This window comes from Urocampus carinirostris, chromosome 10 (genome assembly GCF_059441175.1).
Source record: "Urocampus carinirostris isolate Australia breed hairy pipefish chromosome 10, RoL_Ucar_1.0, whole genome shotgun sequence".
Classification (NCBI taxonomy): domain Eukaryota; kingdom Metazoa; phylum Chordata; class Actinopteri; order Syngnathiformes; family Syngnathidae; genus Urocampus; species Urocampus carinirostris.
Genome location: NC_142358.1, coordinates 17,241,988 through 17,266,845, shown reverse-complemented (window position 1 = coordinate 17,266,845; position 24,858 = coordinate 17,241,988). Strand labels below are relative to the sequence as shown.

Here is a 24,858-nt window from a genome sequence, read left to right as displayed (position 1 = left end):
TGGCAAGCTATCTTGCTAGCTTTTCACATTTTTGTTGGGATGCTATATAGCTAAAATGTTATTGTTTTTGCTAATTATCAAGCTAAACTTTGGCCTTTTTTTAAGCTAGCAATCTAGCTTTTTTAGCTGTCTGTTTAGTTGTATTTTTACTTTGAGCTAGCTATCTGTGTTACTGCCAGGATCATTTAGGCGCCCGCTTTGAGACTGGAAGGTCGGTGGTTCGCGCCCCGGCCGAGTCATTCCTAAGACTTAAAAAGTGGTCGGCGGCGCCCTCTGTTGGCTGCGGCTGCATCGGCTCGCTACAACGGGTCAGGTGCAATCGACATTTCGTTCTGTGTACATTGTTACACAGAATGACAATACAAGGAAATTATTATTATTATTATTATTATTATTTATTTAATTGTTGATTTCACTCTTCAAAAGAACTCCCTGGTGGTGTAAAATACCTAATTTAGATAAAACACCATTTCATTTTATTCTTAGGTTTTCCTTGCCCTCATGTAGGTTTTAGATCAGGGGATGGTGTAACAGTAGTCTGTGCAGCCCTTTGAGACTATACAAATAAACATAATTTGACATAACTTAAGTGCCATTGCCCAAGGGGACAGGTACATGCTATACCTAAATGGGGCACTATGAACTGTGTATCAGTGCAACTATGTGTCAAATATGGACATTTATTATGGGCCATGCAAAAGAGTAATTTGGCATTTTCAGGTAGAACCTTCCTGCAATTAACGTCATTTAGCACAACACCTATAGAGATTTGTCTCAAATATATTTGCAAACGTTTTAAGATCCCAAAACACAAAAAATTTACAAGATCTAAAAATCATATGTGTTGAACGAGTACACACGCCAAATTAAACATTGCGTATGTAAATCACAGATATATTTGTGGTTCTACAAACACCGGATAACTTCTTTTAATGACACATAAGAAATGAATTTTGAATGTCCTTAAAAAGTGCTTGAATTCAGCCTTAGACAAGGTGTATTAACCCTGGAATTATTTTGCACTGTTATTTTAAATACATTAATTTATTATATAATGCATCCTGGGCAAATTGTTTAGACAAGAATAACTGAATAGCATGTACAGAAAAATATAGTGGCCTTGTGGTCAGCCCACAGTAAGGGACACTGGGGACAAGAGTGACATATTTTAATTTTGTAGATTTGTTTTCAACCATTGTATTTTTACAAATTTAGTTTTGGGGGATTGGATTAAAAAGCCTGATAGGCTGCTTGCAGCCCACGGGCCACAGTTTGCCCATCCCTGCCCTAGAAGAATGTTGTTTGGTCACCTCTAGTTTATTTATACATTTGTTTTTGCATTTCTTAGTAAATTTTCTGCCAGTGACTCGCCTGACGGCATGAAGGACCGCATCATTTTTGTGGTCATTACTAAAGTGTTACTTGAGGCATCGGTCTCGTATTTTCTCTACTGTATTTGATACTTTAAAGGCAGGATTTCAACAAAAAGTACCTGAGAGTGTGACAGATATTGCCACGAGATGAACTTGTTTTTGGGCTACAGCGTAAACAAAAATAGAATTTAGGCCGTTGTGTATTTTGTTAAATGAAAAGAACATCTTCTATTATTGATGACGAGCCAGACTGTTTTCTTCTCTAAGAAAATCAAGTAAATTGTAAGGCTGCAGTAGCCTCAGGTAAAAAATGGGAACTGGATCTTGGCGTGTACCTTTCCAAGAATCAACACTGAAAAATGTGCATATTTTTTTCTCCTTTCTTACAAAAACCAACAGCAGTCAATACTTGGCCTGGGAAAACATATATATACACAAAGGACGAGTGTGAAAGTTCTAAGTAGTGCCACAGAGCTACTGATTAGTTTCTCACAGTACACATTATGGTAATCTGTAGAAATCCCCTTTGGTTACAATACAGGTACAGCTATAAATGCAGTGTAAATTTTGTGTCCGGTTAAAGTAACACAACACTAAAAAGGTAAAAGCCACAGGTAAAAGAATCAACACTGATAGTGCAAATTGGCCTATTTTCATTTTTTTTTCTTCTTTCTTTTTACTCACAACTCATGACGAATCATTAAAGCGATAGAGACATAAATTTTGCATTAAATGAAATGATCTGCATTTATATAGCGCTTTTCAAGTCAATTACTTCCCAAAGCGCTTTACAATGTGCTCCACATTTCCCAATAGCGGCCTTGCAGCCATGTAAGGCGCTAACCTGCTTATTGGGGGTTTTAGGGGTTCAGTGTCTTACCCAAGGACACTTCGACATGTAACACGGATGAGCCGGGATTCGAACTGGGATCCCTTGATCCCAAGACGAGCGCTCTACCTCCTGAGCTACTGCCGCCCCTAACAATTAACAATTTGAACTGTACAGTAGACCTCCGGGATACGGCAACTCCACCTTGCATCATTTTCACGCTACAGTTTGGAATCAGAGGTTTTTTTAGGACCTCTGTACAGCTTTTACCCCACTATATGACACTGACAGCAAATTATTTTGCTTGCCAAAAACAATTCAAACTGCAGTGTTAGAAGGATGGGTTACGTCTCTAAGATGTCTGCTATTAGTCGGTGTCATAGAAAGTGATGGTCTGCTATTGGTTTGAGTCACGGCAACAAAAAAGCACCCGATACGCCATTAGCTTAACTACTGCCCACAATGCCTTTTCAGTCATTTCAGAATCCAGTGTTTCAGTAATATATTTTAGTGCCGTATTTACTCTCTATGCGTCTCGAAGCTTGTAGTGGTGCCAGAGGAAGCAAAAACATGATAAGCATGGAAACAAATCAAAAAGAAAGTGTTTAAAAGGAGGTAAAACTTTAAAGGGAATGATAGTCCTAGCAAGTGGAGTTTTTAAAACAAGTTAAAAAAATTTAATCCACAGTCTCTTCCCCCTCTTCTGCATCGACCCCTTACTCTACGCGACCAAGTCATGTCACACCCAGGTAAATAAAAATCAAATTTTCCTTCACATGTGTAGTATATATTCATAATGTCATTTAATCATACACATGTATATTACACACAAATAGTACTTACTTTATACCATTTTATTGTTTCTTATCTGGGGTTCAAAACACATTAGTTGCACATTACCATAGGTTTCCATCTCTCGCTATTCGATTTCACTTTTCAATCTCCAAACGGATTAATGTTGTCTACTGAATTTTCACTTAATACTGGGACAAACTATTGAGTTCCTGTGTATAGGGGAGCTTATACAAAACTCAATTCCAATGAAGTTGGGAAAGTGTGTTAATTGCAAATAAAAATTGATCCAAGTAAATTGCAAATTCTTTTCAACCCATATTTAAATGAATGCACAGCAAAGACAACATATTTATTGTCTTCACTCATAAACTTTATTGTTTTGGGAGAAAATCATCAACTCTGTAATTTGATGACAGCAACACGTGCCAAAATAGTTGGGACAGGTGTCAATAACTACTCAGAAAGTGGATGAATGGAAATCAACCAACTATTTGCAGGTGAACAGATGAATTAGCAACAGGTGAGAGTTGTTACTGGGTATAAAAAAGGGAGACCCGAACAAGCTAAGTCATTCACATGCAAGGATGGGGCGAGGTTCACCTCTTTGTGAACAACTGCGTGAGCAAATTGTTGAACAGTTTAAAAACAACATTCCTCAAAGTACAATTGCAAGGAATTTAGGGATATCATCATCTACAGTCCATAATATTGTGAAAAGGTTCAGGGAATCTGGAGAAATCACTGTGCGTAAACGGCATGGCCGTAAACCATTATTGAATGCCCGTGACCTCCGAGCCCTCAAGCGGTACTGCATTAAGAACCGACATCAATGTGTAAAGGACATCACCACATGGGCTCAGGAACACTTTGGAAAACCACTGTCAGTCAATACAGTTCGACGCTATATCCGTAAGTGTGGGTTAAAACTTTATGTTGCAAAGCGTAAGCCATTCATCAACAACATCCAGAAACGCCGCAGGGTTCTCTGGGCCCGAGCCCATCTAAAATGGACTGATACAAAGTGGAAAAGTGTTCTGTGGTCTGATGAGTCAGTTTTCCAAATTGTGTTTGGAAATTGTGGACGTCGTGTCCTCCGGTCCAAAGAAGAACAGAACCACCCAGACTGTTATGCACGCAAAGTGCAAAAGCCAGCATCTGTGATGGTATGGGGGTGCATGAGTGGCCAAGGAATGGGTAACCTGCACATCTGTGAAGGCACCATTAATGCAGAAAAGTACATTCAGGTTTTGGAACAAAGTATGTTGCCATCCAAACAGAATCTTTACCATGGGCGCCCTTGCTTCTTCCAGCAGGATAATGCCAAGCCACACACTGCACGTCTCACGACAGCGTGGCTTCGTAGTAAGAGGGTGCGGGTGCTTGACTGGCCTGCCTGCAGTCCTGACCTGTCTCCCATTGAAAATGTGTGGCGCATTATAAAGCGCAGAATAAGACAAAGGAGACCCCGGACTGTTGAACAGCTGAAGCTGTACATAAAGCAAGAATGGGAAAGGATTCCACTATCAACGATTCAACAACTAGTCTCCTCACTTCCTAAACGTTTATTGAGTGTTATTAAAAGGAAAGGTGATGTAACACAATGGTGAAGAAGCCCCTTTCCCAACTACTTTGGCACTTGTTGCAATTATAAAATTCTAAGTTTATCATTATTTGCTTATGGAAATAAAGTTTATGAGTTTGAACATGGATAATCTTGTCTTTGTGGTGTATTCATTTAAATATGGGTTAGAAAAGGTTTGCAAGTCATTCTATTCTAATTTTACTGACATTTTAAACTTTTTCCCAACTTCAATGGAATTGACTTTTGTAATATAAAATATCTTGTTAATGTGTAACAGGAAAACTAGAGACAAGTCAAAATTACTGAGACAATAAAAGGCAACATATGAACCTTTTTGCTTTATGATTGTTTTATTGTGGTTGTGCGAGAGCGAAGACCACAGAGTTTAACAGAAGACCAAGTTGGGAATTTGATGTGAGAGGCGCCGAAAGTGTGTAAAAGATTCTGAGAGGAAGACGTCAAAGGTGCTTGATGAGTCCGATTTTTTTTCACGCAAAAGGGATTAATATCATTTTAAGGAAAACAAAACTGAAACGAGGCAAATTGAAAAATTTGCTCCAATTCCATTTTCAGACATACACACGTGTGTCCTAGCTCAATACGTAACATACATACATACATGAGTGAAGTGTTTGTGTGTCAGCAACAGTCACCCAGATTTATGATCCGCTTTATTCTTAAAGAGGTCCCCCTTTATTTCAAATCAGTATCTGCTGTACGGACTTCTGGAACGAGAACGAGATCTTGATCTGGACTGAGACCGGGATTGGGAACGATACCTTCTGAAAACACAAGAAAAAAGGGGAGGAAGCAAAAGGAAGGGGATCAAGATGATAAAATACCGTAAATTCCGGACTACAAGCCGCTACTTTTTTCCCCAAACGTTCAACCCTGCGGCTTATTCAGTGATGCAGCCAATTTATGTAATTTTTCCAACAGCCGCCAGCGGCGCTCGAGTTCAAGGCACATGATGCAGCTTACAGGCTAAACGCAATCGAGCAGCCCGACAAAGAAGGAAACAGAGCTACTGCACGCAAACTTTACCTTGCGAGCGTGTTGCTCGCGTGTTTTCGAATAAGGGAGCGTGGGACGTCTATATGACAAAGTCTCTTTCCCATACTAAAGGAGGACAACTTTGAACGGTTTATCGTGATTTCTACATGTACGGTATGTTTATTTTATTAGACCCGTTAACTGTATTGCGAGCGTGTTAGTAACGTTTTGCTACCCTTCAAAGGCACAGAGTGGGATGAAAGTTATAATATTATTATTAAAGCTTTGAAAACTCTCTCGGTGTACAGTCTTTCTTTGTAAATATGTGTAACCATTTATAATATGTATTTGCAACTGTATATTTTTGTAATGTATTTATTTGTGTTTATTTTGGACACTTATTCTGATAAGTCTTGCACTGACCAATTAAAAAGAAGGGGCGTAACAGACGCGGGGGATGACGGGAAGTGGGGACCGGTAAAGGTGAGTGTTTGTGGACACGGCAGACAATAGTGGATATACATTTTTCCCACCCTTACCTTTGGAAATATACACTTTTTTTCCCTTGGATTACTTTTAACGGGACCCGGACTCTGCAGGTCTGCATCAAATACCGGTATCATTTTCCGTAATTTTGCCAGCTGTGGTTTTTGACCGTGCACTTTATGAACGGTGCATTCGCAATGATCGCAGCAAGGCTTTAGGGCTAGGACCTTAGCTTGGCCTTTTGGCTGAGAGTAAGTGTCCCGGCTCCTAGGCTTTGTAGCGTATTATGAACTGACCGATAATGGATAATGAATAACGAAGATAGAACAATAACCCTTAAAAACCCCAAAACCCCCGGTTAAAATCGCGGGACCCAAAGTGGGGTTTGGGTTAAATTTGTGAATGTGAAACGTGTTTTAATGTGGGCGCATGCGGCTTATATACAGGTGCAGCATGTGCAAGTACAAAAGCGGTTATCCTCCTAAAATGTGGTGGGTGCGGCTTAAAATCAGGTGCGCTCTATAGTCCGGAATTTACGGTACATCTTCTCGATGTTGGTTGTTATCATTAGCACTTTAGATGAGAAAAAAATAGCTGTGGAAAACTGGTCTTTCTCATGCACTCAAGCAAAAAAGGAACAAATTTCCCTTCTGCAAAGATGTGAAAGAATATAAATAAAACCGTCAATGACAACACTGTTTAGAGCAGGGGTCCACAACGTGGGAGAAGAATGATTATTAGGTTGGCTCCATAGTTGTAATTCACCGGTTCGTGTGCTAGCATGCTAATTTCTGATCTATACAACAAAATTGTCCCGTTTTCTATTGACTGCTTATATCTTTGATTCCCTAGAACAGATGTCATCAATGTTGTGCTGAGGTAGCCGCCAATGAAAAACTGAATAATCCGTATCCCGGTTTTAAAATTAGCTCATAAGTGATGAGTTATTGTGATATTCTAGAAAATTTGATTTCTAAAAGGCATGAGAAATCTTTGACATTATAAGTGTCTTTAGACACATGATCAATTCTTCCAAAATTATTTAAAATTAGCCTGTAACCAATGTAAATCACACAGCGCCCTAACATTAGATGTTGTTTTAGTTGTTATTTAAACCCTACTTCCTATAGTTACAACCTGGTAATAACATAGTACGCAGGTATTTTGGAAACATACCAAATTGGAAACCCTTAATGCTAATCAGTAAGAAAAAAACAACTCCGCTTCAAAAATGTTGGTGACCCCTGATTTAAGGCATAGAGATTTTCATTGTCATCGAGTTGTTTTTTTTTTTAAATTTTGTTTACATATTGAGAAAAATGTAAATGAAAGAATTAATGACAAAGGCAATGTCAGGAGAAAAAAAAAAATGATCACATACCTTCTAGATGAACTGGAATCTCGATCTGAGGAATGAGAGCATACAGAGGCGGCATCAGAACAAGCCACTGGCACAGGAACCGCTCATAGATTCATGTCTCATAAAAATACTGGACTCCAAAAGTATCTTAAACGTGCTTTTTTTCCCCCCAAACACTGTTATGTCGAGTAAACACAGCCCCCAAGATCAATGTCTGCTCTCTACCCAGTCTTGAGGACATTGCCAGGTTTCGATAAAACAGCAGAGCCATTGAGATTATAAAGGACTCTTCTCACCCCGACACATCGGCTTTTAACCATTGCCTTCCGGTAGGCGTTACAGGCCCCCTAAAACGAAGACTAACTTGTTCAGAGTTCCCTACCCAAAGCCGTCAACGCACTAAACAAGCGCTCAAAATTGAAAAATACATATCTTGCATTGAAAAAAGGTAACCCATATCTTATTGTGGACTGATTTGGGAAATTTCATTTTTGCTAAATGTTGTTGCACTACTATTCGCTGCATTACTCTTACAAGGCAGGCCAGTCTCTGAGCACTACTTTGTTAATATGTTTGCCCATTTATCCCGACATTCCTTTCTCTTCTAAGTCTCTATTACGTGCTTACCTAAGAGTGCCATGTCTAATCGCGTTGCAAACAATGTTCACTCAAATTGTTATCAATGACAAAGAAAATTAAACCATCTTTGATCAATTAAATAACCCACAAAGTAATTGACAGATTGTTTAATTATAATGCATTAAAAAAAAAAAACTGGGTTTTAAGCCTGACTGGTCGCGACAAATGGGTGTCATTGATTTTAAGTCACACTTGGCGACAATGTGAACACTAGCTCCTTGCTAATGCCACAAAAGCCAAATGATGCATTCAAGACACTTTTACAAAGTAACAAAGTTTAAAAAAAGTGGGGACATTTTAACGGGGTTGTGGGTCAGTTGAGCCATAATTTGCATGGCAAATTAGACTTAACAGATGGGATCTTTATATACAAAACAATTCATCACCAATTGGTGATTTTTGTTGAAATCAAACTTGGGCTGTTGAGAATCAGCCATCCACGTGTTTACTCTACACTCACATGGTTCCATATTGGCACACGTCAACCTTGTCTGCACGTTTGGAAGACGTCCGTTTCTGAGCCGAAGCTGTCCGATAATGTGAGAGCGCGAGGAGCAAACAATCGGCATCGACCTTCGTGCTCTTACCATATTTAGAGGGAGAGGGCGAGTTGCTGCTCTGGCGTCCGTACTGCCTTTCCCATTCATCCCGAGCTTTTTCGCGCCGCTCGCGTTCCCTAAAGGCAGAAGCCTCCAGGTCAGATTGTTGCAACACGCTCAAATACCAAACAGCCCACCGGCGGACGCCCGCGCATGGAAGCACGCACACGCTCGCGCACGCAGACTTACTTCATGCGGATCTTGCGTGCCATGGCTCGTAGTTCTCCCTCTCGCTCCTGTCGCACAATCACAGAGCAAAAGGAGAGTCTTTGTTGACGTGCTTTAACCACGTGAAAGAAAATGAACACAAACCGAGGTTGTAACTCTTTGAAAATTGAGAAAAGGACAAAAAGTAAACATTAAAATGATCCGTTTTTATCTTTCAGAGCAAAAAAGCAAACTATTGTTCATTTGTGTCCAGTCTTAATTAATTCTACTGCATTTAAAAAAAAAAATCTAGCAATTCAAAGTGTTTCGACTTGAAGTCATATAATGCCAGCCTTACTAAAATGGATCTTTCACCTTTATAGTCGCTATTGCCAGCCGAGCTAAAACAGATCTTCACATCTCTAGCCTAGCTAAAATGGATCTTTGACGTCTAGAGCCGTAAACGGCAACCTAGCTTGAACGTATTCTTAACGTCTATAGCTCTGTATGGCAACCCAGTCAAAATGGATCTTGGAAAGCAATAGCAGTCCTTGGGAGAGAATGAGTTAATACTCGACTGATGTGGCACTAACAAGTATACTGATCATTTAATGAAAAATCACCTTGGAGTGTAGGCCTAGGCCCTAGGCAATAAAACCAAAAAAATAAACTCCGAATCATCTAGTCACGACTAGAAACTTTACCCGATAAAAATGTTTTAGTTTTATTGAAAAAAGTACATTCCTTGCGAATTGCTAACACAGGAATAAAAAAGTTAAGTGATTGTACAAAAAAATACCTACCCATTGTGACTAAATTAAAATTCCACCATTACTTCACTACTAATGTTAGACTATCTGTAATTAAATAAAACTCTTGAATTCCTACCGATGAATTTATGATTAAGCATATTTAAAATTAATAATTTGTCATGACTAATTGAATGTTAATTAAAAACCCATAGGCACAAACAATTGAGTGTTAATGGCGATTTTGCTTTGTGGTACAAAAAATTCAGACATAAGTTACTTATTTTGACTATTATGCTATCGGCTAATCGTGTTGCTGTTCGTTGAATTCCACTCTTTAGGGCAGATCTGCTTTTGTAACCCAAGATTTCATAAAAAGAGCTCAGAGGAGGGCTTGCTCATCTGTTCTCCTTGCAAGTTTAAAATCTATAGATGTCTTCTATCCTTTTGTTTTCTACTCAACTTGACGCTTATCAACCAGCATAAAGAAAAACATATGGACTAAATAAACACAAACAACTCAACAAACATTGACTTTTTTTAAACACACACCTGTCGTTTGTGCTCCTGCTGCTGGATCTTCACCTGGGCCGCTTTCTTATCCGCCTTGGCTGCAGGAAGGAGGCAACAATGAGCAAATCGCCTGGAAAAATGCCGCATCTCACTTTTTATTGTTGTGGTTGCGAGCGCTCACACTGCCTGTTGAGGGCCTTCTGCATACGCAGCTTCAGCTTCTCCTGCGGCGTTAGCTTGGACTGCTGGGGAGACAGTTTGCATTAACAACGCAACGGCTGCGCCTTCGATACAATTTAAAAAGTGCACATTTTAATTGCCGCAAAGTGTCCAACCGAGAACATATTTTCTCGACTATAAGGCGCACTCAAAAAACCCAAATTGGACAGAAATCTGAACAGATGCAATACCATATTTATGCATTTAGCATTAGATGACCAAAATTTTAATCGCAGACCACAATTGCATAACAATGGTGGCAACAGGAGTCAAACCAGATATAGCAAAAGTAAGGCAACTGAATCCTACCCACCAGGCTGCTAGGGACGTGGCTGGTTGTTCACAATTGCATATCTTTAGATGCAACGAGAATCGAACCCTGATACTACCCACCAATCCAGTAGACAACACATGAAAAAATACTAGGTCTCATCTCATCACACTATTTTCAGTCCCGGTACCTGCGCTTGCCCAAGACACACCAAAGGAAATGGTGCCCAGACAACCCTGGCGATTAAGAGATCCATGAACCGTTAACCAGACATGTTAGAAAAATGAGAATGCATTTGTATAAAATTCAGTTTCACTTTATCTCAGATCAAGCTAAAAATTGTAAGTGACAAATGTTCTCAATACATACAACCATGAATGCCTTAAAATATTAGAGGATGTCATAATTTCTTCCCTGCGATTGGCTGGCAATCAGTTCAGGGTGTCCCTTGCCCGATGAATGCTGGGATGGGCTCCAGCAGCCCCGTGACCCTACTGAGGATAAGCGGTGTAGCTAATGAGATGAGATGATAATTTCTTCCCACAATGCCTTACTCTCCGTTCAGTTCAGAACGACTAGATTACTTCTTACGCCTTTCTTTTTATTCGGTTTAGAATCTTGTGCGCTTCGTAACGACTTTGCAAGTCGGCGATACAGTACTGTATTTCAGTGAGTACGGTTTAATGTTTGACAGTATACGCTTGGCCCGGTAGAATAATATCAATAACATCAATTTGGCACCATGACTTTAAAGCCTTTTCATTTGCCAGCCATATCCCTAGAGTTCTAGAAAATCAGGTGTGATCGCTGCCATGCTCCCCCTGCAGTCCGAGTTAGATTCCTGTTGTAATCAATGTTGTGCAAATTGGATCCTATTTTGATTCCCATTGCATTTTTTTGTAAAGAATGTTTGTGTAACTTTAGCCTTTACTGAAGTTTTGTTTCCATGTGCCTCAACGTCCGGTGCGCCTTATATGAAAAAAATATATCACAAGACTGTTTTTTGGGGAGTGCGACTTATAATCTAGTGTGCTGTATAGTGCGGAAAACAAAGCACTATTTAATTGTTGTAACCTCAAATGTCCGGTAAATTAGGATTTAGAAAACAAAAAGAGCTCAGGAGTGGCGAGGGTTGGGAGAGTAATGCGCAAGGACAGCTGAGGGAGCAGCGAGGGACGTTGCGGGAAACGAGAGCAAGTTCAGGTCCAGCGAGTTCACAAAAGAGCCAGTGGCACTTTGCCGCCGACACACCCAGCAGTGGGCTGTTCAAACCTGGCCAGGCAAGAAAAACGGCAGGTCACAACACCGCGGGCGAGTCGGAGGCGGGAGGGAGGGAGGTTGGGCGAGAGCGGCTCTCGACTGAGAGGCCTGCCGTGTATGCAAAGTTGCGACGGTTCTTTGCCAGGAAAAGATGAACTACCGGTGGCAGGGGAGGAGGACGGCAACAAAAGAAAATTCGCGGTGATTGACAGTCAGCTATTATCACGCTCCGTGATCTCACGATTCAGAACTGCAGGACACTGAAATATGTTCATTTGTTTAAACAAGCCCAGACGTTTGTCCACACCCAGCAGAGTCATAATCACTCGACACAGCTAAAAAAGTCAATATTCACAAGAAAACACATTTCACGACTGTCCCCACGTTAAAGATTCGACTACAAAGGAGTGTGTGTGCCAGCATAAAACATAAGATTATGGTCAGAGGACAACAAAAGGCGGAGCGTGGTATGGGGCGGCCACGTCAGCCTGTCAAGGATGAGGGGGGCGTAGTAGACTTTAGCAAGAAACTTCAGCCACATCAAATTCTTACTGACTTTGGCGGCTCCCGTCTTTTTACCACCCGGTGTGTCAGGCCTGCAGGGATGACAAGGAGGCAAGGAGCCGTTAGGACGCAGAGTAGTTGGCATTCACTCTTGACATGTTGCAAATGCTGCAAGTGTTGTTCTTTTTCAACCCACTTAACCATTCGTGGACTTAAATCGGCAAAAACTTGAATTTTTGTTATTTGTTTTGATTGATTTACTCTTTTTACAACACCATTTTAAATAATCTGATTTTTTGTTTTAATCTTTGATAACTTTGATAAATAACAGATGTCCAAACTATGCCCAAAGGACTGTCCGCAGCCTGGCATCCATTTTGCAGCCGCCTAAAATTTCACACCTGAAAAAAATGTTAAATAAACTGCAACATCCTTGTTTGACTATGCAAATGAGCAAACCAACTATTCAAAACTAGCACTTTTGCTGAAAACATTTTGCTCTGCGTATGTTAAAATAGTAAACTTACCACATGAATGATTCCAAGTAATGTCTTGAAAAGTGACAGACATGTTTCTTATTTTTACAGTAAGAAAAGGATTTGGGTCCCAAGATTTTATAAAATGCTAACCTAACCATAAAGCCTTTGAGTAAGCTGCAAAAGCCAATTTTAAGAACAAAATTGTTTTTGTGAGCAAAGTAAACTATGGTTAAGAAAATAACATGTACCTTTATTTTACAAATTGTCTCTATATGGCCCTCAGAAGATTTCTGGACAGCCCTGCTCCAGAGTACAAGTCGTACTGGATCCACAATGTATAATTAGGTAGAAAAATAAATATACTGAAGTCAATTGTTTCACGCAGTTCAGATAATAGGACCCCCTCTTTTCAGCCAAGAAAGTTGGTGTTATCGCACTTGGAGCAAAACACACAAAATCTTGTTTTTATTTTTCATAGCTGCATCATTCAAAGTACAAGAAGAATTGTGTTAGATGCATCTTTTAAGCTGAAAGCCATCCATCTGACCAACTACGGAGGAAACTGAACTGCTTCAATTAGGCTCGATTTATAAGTAAATATTTACCAGGACAAAATATATATCTTATTTTACAATGCTACATATATTTACAGAGTGGGCAGTCCGATCTGTAAAATGACTATGTTTTTACATGTTGCCAGAGGATTTCTTTTTCCAAGGGGGTGGGACAGAAAATAATTAAGCACTGCTCTGGAGTATACACCATAAAAAAAAGCCGAACTATAAAAAACAGCTAATTGGGAAAGTAGAGTAATAATCCTTAGAAGTAAGGGTGAGTAATATGAAGTGTTTTAAGTATGTGTTAACAATACCCAACTGAGTTAAATGAGCCTTTATGCTTTATTTTCCATTCCACCTATCTGCTTAGGCTTACTGTTGTCAGCCCCGCCCAAAAAATGAAAAAAAGGTTCATTCAAGCGTGTTTAAGAAATGCACACACAATATGTGTTACTCAGCCATCATCTTTGGGATTGAAGATAACCTACCAAAAGTTTCCTTTAAATGGCTACATATGCTATTTATCCTTAAGCAGCTGTGCATCAATTTTCCAGGGGCTTACCATTTTATACTCATTGTGAAATACAAAACAAGTTTTTTTTCTAGTACATTTGCGTTGATAAGTGATAGACTTCAACTGGTTTAGAAATAAATAGAAAGCACAATATGATGGCACCTTCTTAGGGATGAAACTCTAGGTAAACCAACATATTTTAAAGAGGCTACTCATTGAAGAAGTTATGTTTACAAGATGGTCTTACTTTCTTAGTTTGTCGGTAACAGTGTTAGCAGAAATAGGGGGTCCTCTGTCAGGAGAGGGGCTTTGGTTCTGGCGGCTGGGGGACGGCGAGGGACTAACGCTTCCACTCGCACCCCGTCGGTGACCAGTGCTACTCTGGACGCTTCGTCGAGAGGAACCCCCCTGCCGTGAGCTGGATCGGGATCTGAAAACCAGTAGGAGGTCAGACCTGGTTGGAAAACCAAAGGCCTTTTCATTACCTAGTCTGTCTCCTTGAAGAAAATCGTCCCCTCTCCTTAGCTCGCTCTCTGGTTCGAGATCTCGACCGCGTGCGGCCGCGTCTCCTCCGAGATTCTTCTCGGTCACGAGAATAAGACCGGGAGTATCGTCGGAGGTGGGAGCGGGTCCGGGAACGCTGGCTGTCCCTTCCCCGTCGCGTTCGGCGGCGCGAACGGGAAGAGGAAGAGGACCGTGATGAAGAGTTGGAAGATGAGGAGTATGAAGGGGAATGGCTGGATGAGGACCGGCGTCTCCTGAACAAAAACAGACAACAAATGTGTTAGGTGAAGGGTTCGGCACCTTGCTTGAATCTTGTTGCTTAGGTATACAAATATTGATGTCAGGATTCCATTTGAAAAACATTTTTATTGCATGGCATCCGACACCTGCCAAGTAACAGAAAAGGTTACGTTCGCACCAACATATTTATGGTCTAAATCAAACTATACACAAAAAGAACGGTCCCTATAGACCAGTGCTATATTATATATATATATATATATATATATATATATATATATATATATATATATATATATATATATATATATATATATATACACATATATACATATATACACACACACACACACACACACACACACACACACACACACAAAAAGAAGTTTGGACAACTCTGTATGCATGAGTTCAAGACCTTTTAGCCTTTTGAGATTGCTACCACATTTTATCAGGAGTAGCAAACACAGTGCCCATGGCCACAAGGTAGCCTCTAAGAATACCTTAGTAGCCCTTGAACAGGTTCTGTAAATAGGGGTCATTGTGATTTTCTAGGAAGTTTGAATATATAAATTATAAAGATTACAGCCTGCTTACAACATAGTAATAATAAGTTATTTTATTATGCATAGAAAAATGGAAACCCTTCGGGCTAATCAGCAACAAAAAGTAGCCCTCAGCTTCAAAAAGTTTGATGACCCTTGCATTAAATTATATAATGAGAATAATAATTTATAGCCAACCTTAAACAGTGTTTTATTCATGAACATATCCTGCAGAAGAACACAGACCTCCAGTAAGTTAACCTTTAAAGGTGTTGAAGGCTTAAAAATGCAGGAGAATAAATATGTGTGTGGTTGTAGACAAAGTCTTAATCTTTCAAAGTACATCATGCAAAGAAATATTTTTCAAGAATCAAATCTAGATAACATTTTTTAAAGACACAAAAAATTTAAATGACACAGAGTGCGTAGAACCACCCTTTGCCAGTGATCACATCAATAGACTAGCCAATGAAAAGACAGGAGAAGGGAAAGTTACCGACCGGGAGCCCCTGCTATGACCTGCGGAGTGCTGCGAGTTGGAGCTCTGGCCGAGATGGGGGGTGGCAGCCTGCGCTACAGCTGCAGCCGCAGATTCATCGTCACTGCCTCCGAAACTGGTAATAAAGGTGATTTTCTCCGGACCGGGAGTCCGAGAGCGGGAGCGGGACTCAGAGCTTGACTCAGACTTTGGCCTGGAATAGGGAATAAAAATTAAAACAGAGGCCAAAACAAGGATGCAGAAAAAAAAAAGAACTGGGAACTCACCGTTTATATGGATCGTATGTTGGACTATCTCTCCTGGCATAGCTGATGGAAAACAAACATAAAATATGGTATGTGAAGAAAAATTGCTCAAGAAAAAAACAAACATTGTATTAAATATTGAAACAAAATATACAAAATTAGAAAGTAAATGTTGATCTACCTGGGCGGGCTGATTTGTCGTCCTTTTAGCCGTTTCTCTCGGAATTCTCTTCTTTGTCGGCGAGACCGACGGCCCTTAAATCAGAAAGCGTGTCACCAAGTAGCAGAAAAACAGATGCGCACACACGTTTCCAAAAAGCAATTTCGCCTTACAGAGTACATGGCTTTCTCCGCCTCCAGTGCCTTAGCATGCTTGATGGCTTCCAACTCCTCTTTGTCCTTCCTCAACATCCTGACCGCCACAATTACAATACACATTAAAGTCAAGCCAAAACACATTCCTAATGACAATTTCTCTGCTAAAGAAAACCCAAATGAAAACAAATTCTGGTGATTGCTTCAAGCAATGCTATAACTGCACCATTTCCTCAAAACCATTAGGATTTCTGGTGAAATATTTTTAGTTTAAAAATTAGACAATAGTATTTTTTTAGAACATGTTTCTGTGCTCAGTTGCATTTTAGAGTTATACTGTTTGACTCAATTGGAAATTATGTTAACCATTTTTATGTTGTCCACCTAAATATACTGACTATTCACATTTTGACGGCGCTGCAGCATGACAAATCGTTCATAGGTGGGTGTCCTACATAGCTGCTTACTTACATAAACTCGTAAAACAAGGACAGCGCCGTTGAAACAGCGCCATCTGCTGCCAATAATAAATACAGATCACGCAGCTCAGTTGGAAACCATCCAAGAACTGTTATATTGAGACGATTACCTTAATATAAAAATAAATATCTCGTTTTCCTATCCAACCTACAAAATATAGAAACATTGCATTTGAAACCAGCATTTATTTCAAACCAAAAAATTGTTTTTGTCCCACTGTAAAATGTCTTATTCAGGAGAAAAAATAAATATTCAGCATTGATAACAAGGCAAGAAGAAATTGCAAATTAAAACACACATTAAAAGAAAAATGTTTTAAAAAATAACACCTGACAAAGTCGCCTTGGGCCATTCCATAAGGGGTAGCTGTTTTGTTGAGCTCCATTTCCTGATCATGGCTCAGCTCGTCAATGTCCACTTCCACATCTGCCGGCGCACAAACGCACATACAAGCCTGACATTTAATTCTGTGTATTAGAAATGGGCCACAAAGACCTTGAACATGATCGTTTACATAAAACATCACTATTTGGGACAAAAAATGAAGCTTATCATAAACACATCCGCTTTGGTACCAGCTCACCAATATCAGGGATGACTGCGTCCTCGTCCGATTCGCTGTTCTCAGAGTTGTCTTCATCTTTGTCTGAGGCAGCGTCGGGTTCCGTCATGGTGCTGTCTTCGTACGTGTAACCAATGGCTACCTTTTTTTCAGCCAGCCTGCATCAGCACAATTGACACCATGCATGCGATTAAGAGCTCACAAGTGGTGTGAAAAAAGGCTAACCGAATGAACCTACTTCTTTTTATCGTCCTCATTTGGCTTCTGAAGACCACCGTAAAGTTCATCTACGTAAATCTGGTACAAACATTGCTCCTCGGAGACTACAAAAGAAAACCGGAGTGTTTCATTAGAACCAAAAAGCAAAATGGAGAATTTTTTTTTTTTCTTTAAACCGTTGACAGTGATTTTGATTCATCAAGAAGAGTATCGTTTGCTGGATCTCGAATAATACGTTACTGACTGTTGGCAAAGTCGTTCTGCACCAAGCCTCTGTAGCGTTCATAGTTACATTTGCGTTCCTCCATCTCCTGCTCTTGGGTTCTGCGAGGATAGAGCAGATACAAAAAGTGATCAGCATTAAGAAGAAAAAAAAAAAAACACTAGGTCATCTGTGGGACGCATTCAGTTCAACAATATATATATGTGTGTAATGTACGTTCCATTTATTCTTTAAAAAGTGCAACAAATGTTAAATGACAAATATGGAAAACTTACGGAGTGGTGATGAGCGGAGGCGTGTAGGTGGGGACATGGTCGAGGTGAGCCCGTACGTCAAAACGGTCAATCATGTTGCTTGCGTCACCTTGCCAAGGCATCCTATACAAGTTAATAAAAATACATAAGTTGTAGTGAGTGTCTTGATGTTGATGATGAAACTTTAAATCATGTAAATCTAAGCATGACTGATAGCCCTTTTTTAAATTTTGCCTTAAGTATAGAATCATTGGCTAATAGAAGCACTAGTAGCCTGCATAAATGTTTAATAACCTTGAATAAGGATACAATGTTGTGGCCAATTAGTATGTAGGTGTTTCTTTCCCTTACATGTTGACGGGAGACTCTGCCGCAAGAGCAACAGCAGGATCCAGGTGAATCTTGTAGGCCCGCCCATGAACCTGAAGGAACTGGGCTGGGTCCTTTTTCTGAAAGGATAAAACAATAGCAGATGTTAACGGACTAAAAAGCTAAATCCAACTTGCTTTTAAGGACACTGCCCATGGTGCACTTTCAAGAAGCTGGTTCAGGTCAGATCAACAAAAAGTGGCAGCAATTCCAGACCAAGTCAGAGGTATAAAATAATAAAAGCAGCAGGAAGACAGGATGATTAATACATTGCAAGAAAGCTACACTGTCACTTAAGAAAAGGGTTGGATTTTTTTGGGTCCGTTTTTTTGTGAAGACAAGATGGGCGACGTTAGAAACCCTTGTTCATAAGTTTATTCTGCTTTTAAGACTGGACAACTGCAAAGGAGATTGTATAGAATGCCAGTTCCTCATTTTGATCATATTGTACTCTACTATTGATCGCCATTATGACTATTATGCACTGTTTACATCATGGTCACTATTGGACAATTGGGTTTCTGTTCTTTGATTCCACACTCTTTAGGGTGTATATGCTTTTGTAACCCAAGAGATTTAATTGGAAAAAACAGAACTCTTCTGTTCTCAATGAAAGTTAGAACAGGAAATATAACCATTATGTTTAGTAAAAGGCAGGCAACAAAGCAAATTAATGCAAATTAAAAGGAACATGATTATAGCACAATTACTGCATTTCCATTCCAATAGTAAAAGCAGCCTCCAAATATCAATTAAAAAATAGAAAGAACATTTCATTATGCTTTCCCCAAATAGCATCCAATTTTTTACTAAAGCTATAGACGAGACGAGGTTTTCATGGGTAAATGTAATTGCTCGAATCGAAAAAAGTTAGGTGAAAATTAAGATGAAATGTACTTTCCACAGGCATATAAAATAATGAAAAAAAGTCCTGCTAAGGCTGTTGCCTGCACAACATAACTCAAAATAAGTGAATTGAGAGCCTATGTTCAATTCTGTAAAACTATTATTCAATTTTATTCAGATTTTTTCTCTTATTATTCTCCTTTAATTTCATCTCATCTCATCTCATCAGCTGCACCGCTTATCCTCAGTAGGGTAGCGGGGGTGCTGGAGCCCATCCCAGCAATCATCGGACAGTGGGCAGGGGACACCCTGAACTGGTCGCAGCCAATCTCCTTTAATTTGTTTTCCCAAATTTTAAAAGGATCAGATGCTTGCAACTCCCACTTACAATCTTCTCGTAGTATTCTCGCCGGCGCTCGCCACGTCGCTTGTAGTTGACCATCATGCCACGAAGCTTGCGCTCGTGCTTGCGGGCCTCCTGCCACATGACGGCGCCGCTGGGGGTGGGGGCGCGGCGTGGCACGGTTGCTGAAGTGGGGACAAAATAGATGAGGACCTAGCTAAAACAGGGTGCTTAAAAGTTGTTATCCATTACTTAATCGCAATAGTTTATATACAAGCGGCAGAAATTGTACATCAAATATGAAGGGATGAGGTAGTAAATGAATGCATCAGTTAAAATGGGCTGGCATCATCAGCTTGGATGAGCCCATTTTCCTCACTTGGTTTCTTTGTGCTATGCTCCGTCTAATTACATAATCTTTGTGTTTACGTGGAAAGTACTGTTGGGGCAGTGGGTGCGTTTTTTCTTGTACTTCATATTGTACAAAAGTTTTTTAGTTAGATTAATACAAAGAAAAGAAAGGTGACAGACTGCTTTCTTGTTAGTCCTGTGCCGTCACTAAAAATGGGGTTGAAACTTAACCAGACTGATATGTTGTCAGTGTGAGTAAAATACTCCATTACTTTCTGCCGGAAGGATTAACAATAATTGGCTTACAGTACCAATTTAGAGAACTATTGAGACAGGCGTTTTAATCATCCAACTCCCGTCTATTAATGCATGTCAACACATTGGCATAAGCGAACTAAACAGCTACTTAAGGCCCAGAGACCACTAGGTTAAGTATTTGAGCTTAAATTTAGTTTTTGTACATTTGTTTTTGCAGTTAATTTAAAACAAAATCGTTTCTATTAAAGTGTTTCAGGTACCTCTGTTTATTTTTATTTGAATTTAGTTTGTTTTAGTTTAAATTCAGTACATTTGTTGTTGCAGTTAATTCAAAACACAAATAATAAAGCAGATTGTGTTTGGGGTAAATAATAGGTTGATTTTGTTACTTTTAAATGGCCTAGATAACTCTTAGTCGCCCACTTTGTACTATATCACTTTGAAAATTTAGTGCTCTTGTAGGTGAATTTTGAACCATTTCAAATTATAAACTGTAGGTAAATCAGGCCTGGCGGTCCTTTGAGGTTTTGTGTATCGATTACAATGTGGACAGTAGTGGAATTGGCTCCTTTTGTGAAAGTATTATTCTGCATATTTCCAAGTCTGTCTGCCTCCTTTGTCTTATTTACTGTGGGTTAAAATGTACCAACCCCATTAGCATCCCACATCTAGTATTTTAGGTGTATTCGTAATAACAAGAGAAGAACATGAAATAAGTTACGATGGATATGCAAATGATAAACTAACAGTGGGCCCCCAAATTTAATTTTGCTTAGGGTCCCACGAAGGCTTGGGCCAGCCCTGTCAACACAGCTCTAAGCAATATTCTAAAAGCACGCAAGAGTTTTGTCAAGCGCTGCAGCCATATGACGGGTAGCGCGCTGAGTGGTCGTGGCCTCCTCAACCTAGGCTATTTTAGCTTAGCTTGCTAGCTTTAGGTCGTAGCGGCGAAATGGGCCACAGCGATAGATAAAAGCAGTCTCTTTGTAAACATTGTTAAAAGGACCAATTTAATTTCAAACGTGACACTTAACAAGGAAACGCCTTACCTGTTTTACGGACAACAGAGGAAAAAAATGGGTTTCAATTCTGTGAGCCTGAGAGGCTACGGTACACGCCTTCTTCCGTGTTTCCGTTCTCCTTCTTCTTCGTGGAAATTTATGGGCATTGGAAGAAGACTTGCCTCCTGCTGGATCAGTGCCTTAGTTGACCTTTCTTCACATGTTTTCTTTTTTTCTTTTTCTTTTTAAACAAAATCATAGAAACATTTGGGTGCCTGAAGCCTGAGAGTTTAAGAATTGAAAAAAAATACTATTTTAGTTTGCAAACGCCTAATGTCAACATGTCAGAACTTTTAAAATATTGATTACAATTAGATTTGTTTTTATTGTTATAAAAAACAACGTAGTAAACATTGTTCGCAATTCACAATCGTAATAAAATACATAAAAAATGTTAAAATAAATTGGGAAAAATTGACAGGATAGTGCTTGTAGACTGATCTAAGGTGATGGTCAAGTCAAGTCATTTTTATTTGTGAAGCCCTTAATCACAAGAAATCTCAAAGGGCTACACAGACCACAAACTGTTACAGACTTCAGACAATTATGACAGCATCTGATCTAAAACTTACATGATGGCAAGGAAAAACTGAAAACCTCAGCATGAGGAAATTAGGAAACCTTAAAAAAGGACCGCAATTCTCCCCTTCCAGGATGAACAGGCTGCAATGAATTTTGCAATACACAGACATCGAAATCTATTGATATAACGCACAGGCCCTCGCCCTGAACACCAGTCACAAATAATTCCCCGATTATAACCTTTAGCCTTACCAAAATAATCGATTAAGAGCTTTTAAACCAAGACCTGATTCTCAAAGGGACAGTGTGTAATATTTAGTGCCTCCCAATGATACATCAAACTTATATTCTGTAAAAAAAAGAAAATAAAAAATAATCTGAATACCAAGCAAAAATACTTGAACTATCTAATGTTTTTTTTGTTTTGTTTTGTTTTTTTTTACAAAAAATAAATCATAGTTCTAGAAATTTGTATTTCTTTTCACAGTGGAATCCCTACTTGGGTCGCCGCCATGTTTGTCTGCCGTCATGCTGTGCTCTGTGGCACTGGCTCTCCCTCTAGTGGGAAAATATTACACACGGTGCATCATAACAGCAATGCAATCAAATATAGTGCGATGATTCTGCGTAACGATTTTAGCTCTCGGAATGATAACTTTTTCCTCTTGCATCAGCGGATAGAAGCGTGTTTTAATTTCTCATGCAGCCATCTTTATTCGTTTTAAAATATATGTTGGTTGGATCCCTTAATCCCCAGGGTCGTAGGGGGCACCATTTCCTGTGGTGTGTCTTGGGGAAGTGTAGCTTGGTGGTGCCCATCCCTCTCCAGGCCAACATATGTCTCCACCCCGTCTCGAACCATGGGCCTTTCACCTGTTAGGCGAATGTGTATATGCCTTTGAGAATCTTAAATCCTACACCTTGGCAACACATGAGGAAAATAGAAAAACATCCAATCCATTTTTTTCTCGTTTGTATTTACCTGGACAACTAGAGTTACATTGTCTATTCGTTTATAAAGGGACCCTTTCATCCAATTAGTTTTAAAATAAAGAAAATAAGCCTGATATCAATCCTGTCTGTCCCGTCCTGTCCGGTATCGACCCCATCTGATATCTGCTCGTGCAATTGGTATCAATCTTGTCGGCCCCTGGCTTCCTGTCATTCGACGCCAGACTCCTGCCTTGCGTCTTCCGCCCAACGATCGCCAAATCACTGGCGTTTGGGTTAACGTGCATGACTGCCCCATTTCCCGTAAAATAAAGCTTGTGCGAGAAACGTCACGCATCTGGGTCCTCCTCCTGTTCCGGGTCTTGACACAAGTATCTTTTTTTATTTAAGTGTAATAGCAAAGTAATATCTCCATTTTAAGCACTAAATGTGTTCATTTGGATTTTTAAATTCAATGCAATAGGTCTACTTCAAGTGTGTTATTGCACTGGACCTATTGAAAATTGCAGGTCAATGTTTGACCAAAAGCGGCTTATTTTTTGGGGGTTATGCTTCTCTCAGTATTGTCATCGGCCAGACTAAATGTAATGGCGGGCCTGATATGTAGTTTGGTGACCACTAATATATCACATTATGAAGAAGACGTTTTTTTTTTCTTCCAGAAAATACTTATTTTCACCATTCTGATCAATTGATTTGGCAACCAGTTCAGGGTGTCCCCTGCCCACTGCCCGATGATTGCTGGGATGGGCTCCAGCACCCCCGCGACCCTACTGAGGATAAGCGGTGTAGCTAATGAGATGAGATGGGAGATGATTTGATTTAAAATCAGTTTTAATTAGTGTGTAATATAATCCATTTGAGTTATGATTCCACCTCGGACTGAAATGATGTCAGAACTTGGACCTGCGTCAAATGAACTCCAGAATTTAGAGTTGAAGCTTCTCTCCTGTGAGCGTTCATGTCATGTTTGACATCCTGGGGCAAACAACAGGTGTGGAGCGTGCACTCGCTTTCCTCTATTTCCTCCTGAGCAGGACGGTTACAGGAAGTCTCACCGGCCGGCTGCTGTTTGCACGGGTCAAAGGTGATGTTTCTTACATCCACCTTGCCATTAACTGTCATTTTTGCATCCCTGCTGTTGTGCTCTCGCAAAACGCCTTTCCTCGAGTTGATGACACATTGGCAATCTGCACAGTTTGACACTCAAATGTGAGACTTCCAGGAACTCTTTAGTGTATATACACATTATGGATGAGTCTTATATAAAACTGATGAATTATAAGAAACAATTTTTTATTAGCAGTAATTATTATTTCTACTTCTACGAGACCAGTTTTATTTGCAATCACAATCATAAATCTTGGAAATGTCTATAGAAATGTCTATTCATATCTCATGTCTTTATTCTTAATTTTGCAAAATATCGCTCCAAATAGCATTGCGCTATAATCAGATGTACATACAATTTCGGCCAGTCTGCAACCACTACCCAGTAAATATTATCTATCTATCCAAATATTTATCCTGGAATGTCACGTCAAATTTCGTTGTAAATAGTGTACATTCGGTTATAGTCAATGAAGATAAAGACTGTTCAAGAACTCTCAAAGGGCTGTGCAGAATACAGTCTATTATTACAACATACCCTGATCTGAAACCTACATGATGGCTAGGAAAAACTCAAAACCTCAGCATGATAAAATTAAGAAACCGCAAATGAGGCAATCCCCTATTCTATTCTATTCTATTCTATTCTATTCTATTCTATTCTATTCTATTCTATTCTATTCTATTCTATTCTATTCTATTCTATTCTATTCTATGGTGTTTTGTACTGTTCTGTTCCGCTTTGTTTCGTTCCGTTCTATTCCGTTCCGTTCTATTCTGTTCTATTCTATTCTGTTCTATTATAGTCTATTCTATTGTGTTTCATACAGTTCCGTTCCGTGACATTTCTTTCAGCCCCTTTATTCTATTCTATTCTATTCTATTCTATACCTGGCATTTTGACTTAATGAATTGTATTTAAGGTCATTGAAAATAACGTAGTGAACATTGTTTGAATAAAGAAAAATAATATAAAATAAAGCACTATATCAGAAAATTTGCAGCTACATAAACAACTTTATTAGAAATGGTTGATCACAGTAATTACGAAACCTTTTCCTTTCTCGTGAAAAAATTATCGCAAGTGCCTTT

The 24,858-nt window shown here is 39.5% G+C and overlaps 2 protein-coding genes across 7 annotated transcripts in view; one reads left to right on the top strand and one right to left on the bottom strand.

Annotated features, from left to right (window-relative positions):
* Nucleotides 1-4,904: 4,904 nt before the first annotated feature.
* clasrp (CLK4-associating serine/arginine rich protein) lies at nucleotides 4,905-21,296 on the bottom strand. 6 transcript variants are annotated; one of them, XM_088346145.1, is made up of 21 exons: nucleotides 21,172-21,296; nucleotides 19,559-19,698; nucleotides 18,307-18,404; nucleotides 17,977-18,078; nucleotides 17,723-17,802; nucleotides 17,498-17,582; nucleotides 17,281-17,417; nucleotides 17,027-17,123; nucleotides 16,236-16,314; nucleotides 16,084-16,157; nucleotides 15,924-15,965; nucleotides 15,659-15,850; nucleotides 14,355-14,627; nucleotides 14,117-14,299; nucleotides 12,372-12,411; nucleotides 10,247-10,310; nucleotides 10,105-10,163; nucleotides 8,846-8,892; nucleotides 8,645-8,733; nucleotides 7,440-7,464; nucleotides 4,905-5,361 (listed from the first exon to the last, which is right to left on the bottom strand). In XM_088346145.1, exons 2-21 carry the CDS (start codon nucleotides 19,655-19,657, stop codon nucleotides 5,283-5,285), a joined length of 1,944 nt encoding a protein of 647 aa, XP_088202271.1. In that variant the 5' UTR covers nucleotides 19,658-19,698; nucleotides 21,172-21,296; the 3' UTR covers nucleotides 4,905-5,282. The 6 variants fall into 6 exon arrangements, 4 of the variants coding, with proteins under 4 accessions (XP_088202271.1, XP_088202273.1, XP_088202272.1 ...); XM_088346147.1 differs by having other exon boundaries at nucleotides 4,905-5,358; XM_088346146.1 differs by having other exon boundaries at nucleotides 10,247-10,307.
* The window catches only part of wdr53 (WD repeat domain 53), a 206,053-nt gene continuing 187,434 nt past the window's right edge, over nucleotides 6,240-24,858 (top strand). Inside the window, exon 1 of the mRNA XM_088346161.1 lies at nucleotides 6,240-6,309. The gene's annotated coding sequence lies outside the window, so the exon portion shown is untranslated. The remainder of the gene's footprint in view (nucleotides 6,310-24,858) is intronic.

Excerpts from the sequence above, each read along its gene's own strand:
- clasrp (XM_088346145.1), bottom strand. The coding sequence starts at position 19,657 with ATGTGGCAGGAGGCCCGCAAGCACGAGCGCAAGCTTCGTGGCATGATG. Across the intron at positions 10,311-12,371 it reads AAAAGACGGGAGCCGCCAAA|CAGTCCAAGCTAACGCCGCA; the intron begins GTCAGTAAGAAT and ends CTGTCTCCCCAG. Across the intron at positions 8,734-8,845 it reads GCACGCAAGATCCGCATGAA|GGAACGCGAGCGGCGCGAAA; the intron begins GTAAGTCTGCGT and ends TTCTGCCTTTAG.